The sequence below is a fragment of the Apus apus genome, chromosome 12, assembly GCF_020740795.1.
Source record: "Apus apus isolate bApuApu2 chromosome 12, bApuApu2.pri.cur, whole genome shotgun sequence".
Taxonomy (NCBI): domain Eukaryota; kingdom Metazoa; phylum Chordata; class Aves; order Apodiformes; family Apodidae; genus Apus; species Apus apus.
The window spans coordinates 4,362,928-4,374,365 of NC_067293.1; the positions used below are offsets into that span (position 1 = coordinate 4,362,928).

The following is an 11,438-nucleotide window of genomic DNA, read 5'->3' on the forward strand; positions in this document are numbered from 1 at the left end:
CATGGAGCAAGCCAAGTGCATGTCCTGACAGGAGAGGCAGGAAGACAGATAGTGGTGGGGCATGCCTAGCCAGTGCCAAGGAGGGTAAGAGGTGACCCCAGCCCAGAAAGGAGGCCTGCAGAAACAGATCTGAATCAGCCCTTGGAGACCCATCACCTTTCACAACTGGAAAATAGAATCAGAGAATATCTCAAGTTGGAAGGCACCCATAAAGATCATCAAGTCCAACTTCCTGCTCCTCATAGGACTACCTAAAAATAAAGCATGTGACTAAGAGCATCATCCAGTGGCACCAAACTTACATTCAATTCCTACATCCAGATCATTTCCATAACCTTGTCATAAAAGAAAATTAAGTTGGCTAAGCAGAGATTTCCCCTTGTGAACCCCTGCTGGCTATGACCAAGGTCTGAGTTACTCCCAAAGTAACTTCCTCCATAATTTTACCAAGCACTGAAGTGAAAGCGACAGGTCTGTAATTGCCAAGTTCTTCCTTCTTAGCCTTCTTGAAAACTTTTGCCAGCTTCCAGTCAACTGGGACCTCTCCAGGCTCCCAAGGCCACTGACTCTATAGGGCCTCACCTAGACGTAAGGCAGCACAAGGTGCCTGCACCACCCTACAGCAAAGAAAAGGCAGCAGGGCAGGGCTCCTAGTCCTGGCAAGCAGGAACAGTGAGGGACTGAGTCTCAAGTGCTGCTTCCCCATCACCTGCCCCCAGACAAGAGCCAGCAGCTAAATGTGAAGCAGCAGCAAACAGCTACAGAAGCCTAATGTGTCACCTGCCAGCACTGGCTCTTCCCATATCCAACATGAAGGTAGTTGAAGGCAGAAACCTGCCCATCTGGCTGCCTGTCACCACCATACATCCAAGCATCCTGCCTGGAAGCACCAGCTTTGTCCAGAAAGGCTTCCCCAGAGTCACGATGTGCCTCCATCCACCAGCACTCACCTCTTCCACACAACAGACCTTGAGCAGAACCAGCCACAGAACTGCCCTTTCTGTCTAGCCCTTGGAAGAACAGTGGGCAGCACTGGGCACTGGCCCTACCCCAGCAGACAGAAAGCATTGCCAGAAAAAGACACCTTTATTTTAAATACAAGGAGGTGAAAAATTCAATCATTCAAGAGCTCCAAAAATGTAACTGGTCCAGTGGCTCGGGTGGCCAAACAAGGGGCTGTTGAATCTGTCCCTGTATGCAAGCTGTCAGTCTTTCCCCAGGCCACCACTCTCCTCCATTGCTGCATCTTCTGGACAGATTCCTGGGAAGCAACAGCAGCATCAAAGCACTGCTGCTCCTAGCACTCAGCACCTCCCTCACAGAGAAGGCCACGAGCTTTGTCCCTTCCCTCAGCTGCACTGGCAAGGGATCACCAGAACATCCTTGCAGCTTGCCCAGGGATGAGGGCTCGCCCCAGTGAGGGAACATACCTGCTGCTCTGAGCTGAGCCTTCAAGGAGGAGATCACCTGGCAATAGGCTTCACACTGGGCAGTCTTGTCAGCTGCAGGCAGGAGACAAGTAGGTGTGTGCTCAGCCTGTCCTGAACACCTCACCCCCAGACCCTCTGGAGCAACAGCTGGGATCCTGCTCTATGCCTGAACAAGAAGTCAGCCCCATCCCTGGGGAGCTGCAGGCCCTGGGCTCTAGGGGCAAGTGCAGGGGTGTCATCTGGATTGTGGGTGCTCCACAGCCCCCAGAACAGCCAGTGCCACGTACCAAGCTCACCCTTCACTCGCTCCAGCTCATTCTTTACACGCTTTAGCTCCTGGGACAGCTCATCACCTGCAGACTGGTGAGAACAGGGTGTAAGTGTGACACAGGGGTGCAGTGCCCTGCAGCTCAGCCCCACCACAGCCCTTCCTGCAGAGGAGCAGTACCTCTGCAGGCAGCACACGCACACCCATGGTTCTTGAGCCTGGGGAGCCCTGCTCACCCTCTTCAGCATATCAGAGCAGGGCCCCATTTTGACATTCACCCCCTGCCTCAGGAGCCTGGCACTGGTGCAGCACCCACGGGCCAACAGCCAGGGTGTGTTCCTGGCAGCAGCCATGCCTGGCAAAGGAGCTGCTGGCTGCTTGTCAGTGAGCAACTGCCAGCACTCCTGGGTCACAAGGATCCCTTTGCCAGGACACAGCCACAGCCATGGCACCCTAAAACTGCTGGAAAACAGACCAACATATTTTGCAGGTTTCACACCCTGAAGCCTCAACTTGCTGCAAACTCTCATCACTCTGTCCTGGGGACATGTTCAGCATGTCAGGAGGTATGAAAGTGAAACCACAAGCCACAGGGGGTGTGCATCTTTCAAAAGCCCCTTAAAAAAATTAACTGGATGGAAGCCTGCAGTCCCCTGAGCACTGGAGGGGTAGTAGAGCCATGCAGCAAATGCACAAGTCTTGTGTGAACCCCAGAGAAAGGCTAAAACCACTCAGGCAGCAGCCCAGAAATTGGCAGCCTCAGGTTCCATCATCTCCCACCTCTGGCACAGCTGAGCCAAGCCACTGGCTGACCAGTGTTCCATGGTGCCAGGACACAGCTGGCTCTTACCTGCTCAGCAGGGACTCCATCCCCACAGCCTGGAGCCGGGCCAGGGGCCAACTTGTTAGAAAAAGAAGACTCCACACACACCCATGTCTGGTCAGCCTTACCTGTGAAAGGAGAAGAGTCACCACCAGGAACATAACTGCCATCCCCAGACCCTCTTCAACCAGGCCACAGGCTGGGGACTGGCTCTGCCCAACAAGCAGCTGCCAACTGCCCACGTTTCCCCATGTTTACCCCAACACAAGATGAGAACCCACCAGAGCCCAACACAGAAATACAGACCATCCTCACTCTACTACACTCACAAGATGCATGGTTTGCAGCAGGCCCTTGGCAGTCAGAAGTCATCAGGAATGCTCCAGAGGAGCTCATCTCTACAGGGAAGCAATCTCCAGCTTCCCATTCCTGCGTGGGACCATGCCTCCTTACTGCTTACCTGCTCCCAAGACAGTCCCTGCTGCAACCAGTTGTTCTTTGCTCTCACCATTGCCCATCAGCTCCTGGGTCCTATTGCCCATCAGCTCCTGGGTCCTATTGCCCATCAGCTCCTGGGTCCTATTGCCCATCAGCTCCTGGGTAGTCGATCCTGAAGTGGGGTCTAGGAAATGAAAGAGCTCAGAGAGTGCCCTGGCAGAAAAGTGAAATAACCAGGGCCACTCCCTGACCTATGGATGAGTCAAAGAACCAGATTTGTTCAGGCTCTTTGCTGGGTGCCTCTCCAGGGAAAAGGACATTACCTAGCCTTACTGCTCCACTTTTCCCTTCCCCTTCTCTGAGTCCAACCACACACTGCCCACTCCAGTCCTTTCCCCAGGATCAGCCTTGACTCTGCAGCCAAGACCTGAACATTCTCCCCAGGGCAGCAGGTCCCCCCTCCCACAACACCAGAGCTTCCAGGGCTTCTGCCCATATTCCCCCTTACCAAGGCAAAAGCGTTTGGGGGAAGGCACTTTTCCCAGCGACCGCAGTCGGGAGCGAGATGCCACAGCAGGAATTGCTGCAGAGAACCTCTGGGAGGGCTGCCTGCGACCTCCATCCTTGACAGCAGCTAGAGTGGACAAACATTAGGCACAGAGGCTGCCACCCCGAAGCAGCTACACAGCACTTCTCCTAGAGCCGCACGGGGCTCAGCCAGGCTGCCTGTCCCAGGCCCATAGGCACTAGCACCACCACAACCCTCAAGACCATATGGTGAGGGCTCCAAGCAGCACTTGGGACATGAGTACATTTCCTGGGCTCCCACCTACACGGCTTCAAAGGACACCCCACTCCCCATGCCGTCCCCGTCCCATGCTGCAGCCTTCCCCCTTCTCTCTTCCAGCTGCAGCATCAGCCCCCCCAAGCTTCCCTGCTTTGCGTGAGGCATCTGACGGGTGCAGAATTACTTTCTGTGTCCCGGGAGGCGGGTTTGGGAACAGCAGAAGGTTGTGCCAGCTGCAAAGCCCCGCCGGGGAGCGGCAGCCTAGACTTGGCAGCCAGCGTCGTCTTCAGCTTGGTACCTGGGGAAGAGAGAGGGTTTTCGCAGCGCCGGGGAGGAGGTTGCCGTGCTGCGAGTCCCTCCAGCCACCCGGCTCACCTGCGGGCTGGGGGAGCCTGGTCCGCGGGGCACCGAGCGCCCTGCCGGCCCTGGGGAGCTGCAGAGCCAGGGAGGCCCGCGGCCGGGACAGCCTGCCGCAGCCCGGGGACCGAAAGGGGGTGCGGGGCCGAGCCGCGGGGCCCAGCCTGCTGCTGGGGGGCTGTCCGGCACCACGCCTCGCTACCTTACGGGGCTGGGTCGGCGGAGAGGCGAGCTGGGAGCCGGGGCAGCCGCCGGCAGCGGGCTGCGGGAGGCCCGGGGGCTGCGGGAAGCCCGGGGGCTGCGGGAGGCCCGGGGGCTGCGGGAGGCCCGGGGGCTGCGGGAAGCTCGGGGGCTGCGGGAAGCCCGGGGGCTGCGGGAGGCCCGGGGGCTCCGCGCGGGCCGGGCCCAGGGGGGTGGCGGCATCGCGGCCCCCCGTGCTCGGGGGGGTGGCGGGCGCGGCGCTGTCCGGAGCTCCCTCGCTGAGGGGCGGCGAGTCCCGCAGCGGCGTGGAGGTGACAAGCCCGGCGGGGTTGGGCCATAGGGCGCTGCCTTCTGCCGGGGCCGGCGAAGCTTCCGCCGCAGCGGTTTGGCGCAGGCGGGTGACGATGGCGCGGCACTCCTCCTCGAAGAAGCTGAGGTAGAGCGGGGAGAGCGAGGAGCGCGGGCGGCCGGCGTGGCGCAGCAGGTCGGGACAGCCCGGCGAGGCCTCCCCCGCGGGCTGCGGCTCCGGCCGCCACATCCCGCCCCGGCCGCGCCCGCGCAGCGCCCCCCGCCGCCGCCGCCGGCAGCGCCCTCTGCCGCCGGGGAGGGCCAGCGCAGCCCGCCGCCGCCCCCCGCCCCGCCGTGCCCCCTCCCGGCGCTTCCCTCGCCCCGCGCGGTCGCCCCCCAGACGAGGCAAGAGACTTGGCTTCACAGTGGTTTAATGTGAACGGAACCAGGACGTTACACTGGACAGGGTGCAGACAGCTGGGTGGATGGCAGCCCCGCGGCAGGGCTGGCAGGAGGAAGGGGCCGCCCCACGCGGGGGCCGGGAGCAGCGGGGGGTTTGGGGCTGAGCCCCACGGCAGGCTCGGCTGCCTCCACAAGCACCAGCCTCTGCGCTGCCCCACAGCCCTTCCCCGACCGAGCTGGTCCCCGGAGCAGTTCCTTCACGGTCTCGGTAACTTCTCCTCCCCCAGAGCCACCTCTCGCCCAGCAGCTCCAGTTCCTCAACAGAAAACCCAGGAGACATTAAGGAGGTCTTGGGGGATGTGCTTGGCAGGAACAGGAGGGCAGTCACTGCAGGCCTATGCTCTAAGAAAGGCTCCACTGTGCCACCACAAAGTGACCAAGCGCATATAAACCAGCCAGCCTTGACCCGAGGAGCCCCTGAGCTGAAGCCCAACCTTACTCATCACAGCTGTGACAGCTGGAAAAGCCCCTGAAGGGCTGTTTTGCTCGCAGCAAGTCACAGCCTCGTGGGCCCTCTCAAGCTCTGAATGATTCCCTGACCAGGCTTGTGTCCTTACTTCCACACAAGTGCGTGCCTAACTCACTGCAGAACAGGGGAGAACACATAAGAAGCCATTGTTACTTCTGCTTCATAAGCAAATGTCTAATTCAGGACTGACTGACCATTTTCTACTGTCCCTTTCTGGAGAGGTGTCCTCACCCCAGGCCTCACTGCTGGGCTCCTCTTGTGACAGCCATCACAGCCACACACTACAACAGCCCCCACCACCCCTCTCCTGCTCCTCCACAGACAGACCTATCTCCTCCCCTCTCCAGCTGGGGTACAGGATAAGGTCACAGCTCAGCTCAGCAGGGTGCTGCTGGAAACACCACATCAGCCCACAGCACAGCCAGCTGCATGGCATTTTTTTGAACCCTGGGCCAGGGCACCACCACAGCACACATTGCTGCAGCCCAGGCTATCCCAGCTTCCACATGCCAAACTGCCCACACAGAGCATCATGAGAGCACACGTCATGGAAACCCCTCAAGCTGCCAGCAGCACATTAGAAAGGAGGGGGATTAACACGAATACACCAAACAGGTCTGTAACGCAGGAGGCTGAGAGCAGGGTTAGAGTAGGTCTTGGGTCTCAGCACTTCCAGACAGTGAAGAATGGGGGTTTCATGCAGGGTGAATGGGGTGGACAAGAGAGTAACACACCCAGGCACCTACTCACAGTTTTTGGATAAGCCTCACACTAAAACTCTAATACCTGATGCGATCACTGACCAACATGACAACTGCTATTCTTCAGAGTCTCCTGCAGAGATGCTTGGGGCTGCACAGACAGGGGAGTGAAGGTCATCTCATACCTTCCTGTACAGGGAGAGAGGCAGCTCCTACACCATAATGCCACCAGCAAGTTCCTGCTCCACACCTATTCACATCTGCCCCTAGGTGCAGGACAACACGCTCATTTGCATAATTCATACCTTTAGGCCAAGACCACAGCCCAGTAGAACAAGCTGCTGCCAGTTACAAAAGAGGAAAATACTGAACAAACTGGGAGGTTCGAGAGAGGAAAAGCTGGTTCAGAGAAGACAGATTTAGTGTAAAAATAAATGTCATTTTTGCAGGAGGGAGGGTGGAATGGAGGAAGACAGTGGCAGGTTCTCCTACTGGCGCACTTTCCCTGGGACGTAATTCCTATCAATAGTCTCCTCTTGCAGGAACATATGTAAGCAGCGCTCGTTCTGTGCCAGGGGGTGTCCAGCAATTCTGGAAGAAAAATCACATGTGAAGGTTAGCACAGCCACCACCAAGACCTCCACCCTCTGCAGGGAACCAGTGTGAGAGACCAGCTCTCAGGACCTACTGCTGGAAGTGGGGTCCCACTGTAAGCCCTCCAGCAAAACAAAGGGACTGCCTGGCTCCTATGGAAATAACGGCCTGCACATGGGAGACCACCACAGAGATAAGGATGGAGGAGCAGAGGGGGAGGAGGTCCATGCCACTTGCTCAGTGGTGATACATCTCAACCACACTTACTGTTGAGAAACCATTGTTTAAGTGAAACAGGCCTGTAAAGAAGGAGCTGAGATGGTGGGCTGGGGGAGCCTCATGCACACCAACACTCCCTCAGTGGCTGGACCAAGGCTGGTTCCAGGACTGGTGATTCTCTCTTATCTGTCTCACTTAACTTTTCTTCTCCTATTCTCTCCCTCTTCCTTTCTAAATCATCCAGTAACATAAGGCATAATCCATTTTTTTCTCGGGTCATGCAGTTTGAATGATTGCACAGCCTGAGATAATAACTGAACTATCAGTATTCCTTCTATAGTTCTAATTAAATCTCAGATTCAAATACAGACCTTGAGTGTCATTTCACCTTAATCCAATCAAGGGGCATCTGATGGTCGAGTATTTCCTCAGACCATTACATTTTAATTACTCTCCCTGGGAAGGCCAGGTCTGAGACACAGGTTGGATCCAGATGCATCTGGGCTCCTCTCTGAGCTTAGAAAGCAAGGGGGTCCACTCTGCATCTCCCTGGGTTGCCCAGCCAGGGTCATGACAACCAGTAAGGCAGACTCACACCAGTCTCAGGCCAAGGTCACCAGATTGGTGTGCAACAAGGCCAGCAGGATGTGCTTGAGCACAGGCCGTGCCTTCACATGCCATGCCCTGCAGCAGGGCATGAGCATCCTGAACCAGCACTGCCCAGTTGGTGGGTCTCGGCAGCAACAGCCATGCTGCTGGTTATTTTGCCTCACTCTCAGAAGCATGATTTCATCTCCTGGCTGCAGGCACCGTCCTATAGCACAGAACATCTGTGCAACAGATCCAAACTCCTTCCCAGTCAACCCACAGCCCCCTCTTCCTCTAGCAGTTGCCAGGAACAGAGCACACAGCAAACCCAGGAGATCAAACTTACTTGTTAATAAACTGTTCTAATCCCTGTCTCCGCTCCTCAATGAAGGACTCCTCAAAAATCCCCTCATCTCCTCGGAAGGGAAGCTGTCGTTTCAAAGCTTTTCCAGGCAGTGGTGGCACTACAATCTGAAAGCACAGAATCACCCTGTCAGCAAACAGCAAGTGGGAGGACCAGGGGCAATGGATGCAAACTAGAACACGGGAAGTTCCACCTCAACCTAAGAACTTCTTTACTGTAAGGCTTATGGAGCACTGGGACAGGCTGCCCAGAGAAGTTGTGGAGTTTCCTTCTCTGGTGACTTTCAAGACCCAGCTGGATGTGTTTCTGTGTGATCTGCCCCATGTGTTCCTGCTCTGGCAGGGGGGTTCGACTCTATGATCTCAAGAGGTCCCTTCCAACCCTAACATTCTGTGATTCTGTGAGGTGGGCATCCTTTGCTGTGTGACACTCATCTCCAGCCCCGCTGTGTGGACATGGATCAAGCCCCAACAGCTGTCCACGATCACAGCCTCTCTTCTGGGCAGCTCAAGCTTATCTCTACAACTGTTCCCATATATCCTGGTTTCAGGAATAGGCAGGTGTGAGCCAGCCTTACCTTACTGTCTCGTTCCAGCTCATTCTTCAGCCATTCAAAGTCGCTGTATCGTCTTCTCACACACGACTCCTTCAATTTGAATATTGGAAGGTTTGTCTGTAACACAGAGAATTAGTTCATTTGCAGGTTGCCTTGGAAGCCAAAAAGTATTTCAACACATAATTGAAACCTGAAGCTGCATTTAGATAACCAAGCCCCCCGAGAGTGAGGGATCACGAGAACACCCAGCTTCTTTATTCAGGACAGAGCACAAGCACCAAAGCCCTGCAGACTCAAGCACTTGCTGGGCTGCTCAGAGCCATCTGCCCCTCCTGAAGTGACTATTTCAGGGATACACCCCCTCCCAGGGGCACATGCTGGAACAAGGGCTGATATGGTGCTTGGCACCACACCAAGCTGTGTGGTGTGGAGGGAAGGGAGGCCACCCAGAGAGACCTTGAGAGGCCTGAGAGGTGGGCCCATGCCAACCTCGTGAAGTTCAACACGGTCAAGTGCAAGGTCCTGCACTTGGGTTGGGGCAATGCCAAGCACAGGCTGGGTGAAGAATGGATTGAGAGCAGCCATGGGAAAGACATGGAGGTGTTGCCTGATGAAAACCGGCTGTGTTAAAAGAAGCATGGCTCTCAAAAGAGAGGTGGAGCAGCTCTGCTGTGAAGCCAGGCTGAGAGAGTTGGGGCTGTTCACCCTGGAGAAGAGAAGGCTCCAGAGAGACCTTAGAGCACCTTCCAGTGCCTGAAGGGGCTGAAGCAGAGGAGGGACTTTTTACAAGGACTTGTAGTGAAAGGATGAGGACTAATGGTTTTAAGCCTAAAGAGGATAGATTTACATTAGATATTAGGAAGAAATTCTTTTCTGTGAGGGTGGTGAGACACTGGCACAGGTTGCCCAAAGAAGCTGTGGCTGGCCCATCCCTGGAAATCTTCAAGGGCAGGCTGGATGGGGCTTGGAGCAACCTGGTCTGGTGGGAGGTGTCCCTGCCCATGCACGGAGGTTGGAACTAGGATCTTTATGGCCTCTTCCAACCCAAACCATTCTATTATTATTCCCCCCGCCCTGAGTTCACTCAGTTTTGAAGTGATCTACAGGAAAGTTTCACAGCAGCCTGTAAAGCAAAAGAACTTCCAGCCTGACACTGGCATTTCCATAGAACTAAGGGAGGAAATCTTGTCCCAGCAACTGTTCAAGGCTAAAACCTTCTCCTAGAATAAACAGCCTGCCCTAACAGTGAGCAACTTTTTCATATCTGGACTGTGTCACTGGAGGAATGTGCAGTAATTCCCCACCCTTCAGTCTAAAGACTGACAGCTACAGTAACTTCACCTTTACCCTATCAATGCAGCCCGAAACATTCAAGCAACTGAGGCAGCTAAACCTTCTGACAAGCAGCACCCAAAGGAACACAGCACTGCTGCAACAAGTTTTGGGATAGTCATATGAGGTCTGTGAAATAAAACCAGCTGCTTTCAAAGCATCTCCACAAGAGACAGTTTCAGCAGAACTAAGAGGATCTCATTGCCACCTGCCAGGCAGTCTTTGGCAGGCTGATGGAAACCAAGTGTCAGAACAGGAAAAAGCAAACACCCAATTATTCTGAAAAGCGCTGGAGACTTAGCAGTTAAATTACATGGTGAACAGACTGTAACATCTGCTAAAGGTAGCTTGTTTCAGGGGAAGCTGTTTTACTCCCTTCAACTATCAGATACAGAGCTGTGAAGAGGTCCCCAGTTCAGCTCACCTGCAAGAAGTGCTCAGCCTGCTACACAGACCTCTGGATCACCATTTCTTTGTAAAGTGATCAAGGTGACTCAGGGTAGCTAGACTGCACTGTGATCAGGTCTGAAGGCACTGCTGGCTGGCGTGCCTCCCCTGCCTGTGATAACCAGCTACACGCAGCCATGCCCCGCTCAGCAACCACTCAACGGTGTCCAACTGACAGGCCTGGGGCTCTGGAGAGGGGACAAGAGCAGGAGCCTGCTGAGGCAGCAACCTCCTTGTCCTTGCGCACACCAGCCTTCACTGGATGCCGAAAGGCCCCGTCAAACCCACCGGCTGCGAGAGCTGACCTTGAGCCCTCGCCCGCCGGAGCCGCAGGCGGGCTGCCAGCCCAGCCCAGCCCAGCCCGGCCCGGCCCGGCCCGCCTCACCTCCGGGGCTCACCTCCCGCAGCCCCCACCGCCGCAAAGCACCACAGCCCCCGCCTGGTTACCCCCAGCCCCCGGAGCTACGCCCGGGCTCACGGGGCCGCCCCGCGCACACAAAGCCGCTCCCCGCCCGGGAGGACGCTGCCAGGAGCCCACCTCGGCCTCCCCCGGGCAGCGCTCCTCCGGCCACGCCGGCACGGCGCACGAAGCACTGCGGCCCCTCCCCGGGCCGTGCACCCATCCACCGGGCAGCCCAGCCCTGCCCGGGCACACACGGGGCTCCAGGCCCCGCGCCGGGCCCCGAGGCCTGCCCCCCGCCCGCCCCGGGCCCGCAGGCCCCACCCGCATCCGGAGCTCGTAGCTGGTGTATCTGGCGCGGCCCATGCCCACGGTCTGCGGGTTGAAGATGTCGATCTCGAGGAAGTTGCTGGGCGGCCCGTACGCGTCGGTCAGGTCCTGCGGCTTGGCGTTCAGGCGCCGGGTGTCCGCCACCGCCGCCTCCGACATGGTGCTGCCGCCGCCCCGCCCGGCCCGGCCCAGCCGCCCGCTGCCGCAGCCCGCCCCGCCCGCGCACGGCGCGGCGTCGCCCGCCCGCCGCCTGCATAACGCAGCCGCCTATCCAGGGTTCGGGGCTTCTCCGCGGCCGCTTCGCCGCGCACGCCAGCGCGGCCCGCCTGCATAAGCGGAGCGGGTATTCAGGGCGCGGGGCCGGGCACGGCGCAGCCCGGGAAC

The 11,438-nt window shown here is 57.3% G+C and overlaps 2 protein-coding genes across 6 annotated transcripts; both read right to left on the reverse strand.

The window, feature by feature from the left end:
* Positions 1-1,067: 1,067 nt before the first annotated feature.
* On the reverse strand, positions 1,068-4,863 carry LOC127389746 (nascent polypeptide-associated complex subunit alpha, muscle-specific form-like). Of its 5 annotated transcripts, none has more exons than XM_051630564.1 (8): positions 4,122-4,863; positions 3,931-4,044; positions 3,468-3,593; positions 3,055-3,143; positions 2,549-2,650; positions 1,718-1,790; positions 1,431-1,502; positions 1,068-1,261 (listed from the first exon to the last, which is right to left on the reverse strand). In XM_051630564.1, the coding sequence occupies exons 1-8, from the start codon at positions 4,840-4,842 to the stop codon at positions 1,206-1,208; spliced, it is 1,353 nt and encodes a 450-aa protein (XP_051486524.1). In that variant the 5' UTR covers positions 4,843-4,863; the 3' UTR covers positions 1,068-1,205. The 5 variants fall into 5 exon arrangements, with proteins under 5 accessions (XP_051486524.1, XP_051486523.1, XP_051486521.1 ...); XM_051630563.1 differs by having other exon boundaries at positions 2,549-2,649; positions 3,030-3,143; XM_051630561.1 differs by having other exon boundaries at positions 1,727-1,790; positions 2,549-2,649; positions 2,982-3,143.
* Positions 4,864-5,006: 143 nt separating this feature from the next.
* On the reverse strand, positions 5,007-11,272 carry SNX12 (sorting nexin 12). The gene is made up of 4 exons (XM_051630337.1): positions 11,049-11,272; positions 8,567-8,662; positions 7,972-8,096; positions 5,007-6,815 (listed from the first exon to the last, which is right to left on the reverse strand). The coding sequence occupies exons 1-4, from the start codon at positions 11,211-11,213 to the stop codon at positions 6,713-6,715; spliced, it is 489 nt and encodes a 162-aa protein (XP_051486297.1). The 5' UTR covers positions 11,214-11,272; the 3' UTR covers positions 5,007-6,712.
* Between the last annotated feature and the right edge of the window lie 166 nt (positions 11,273-11,438).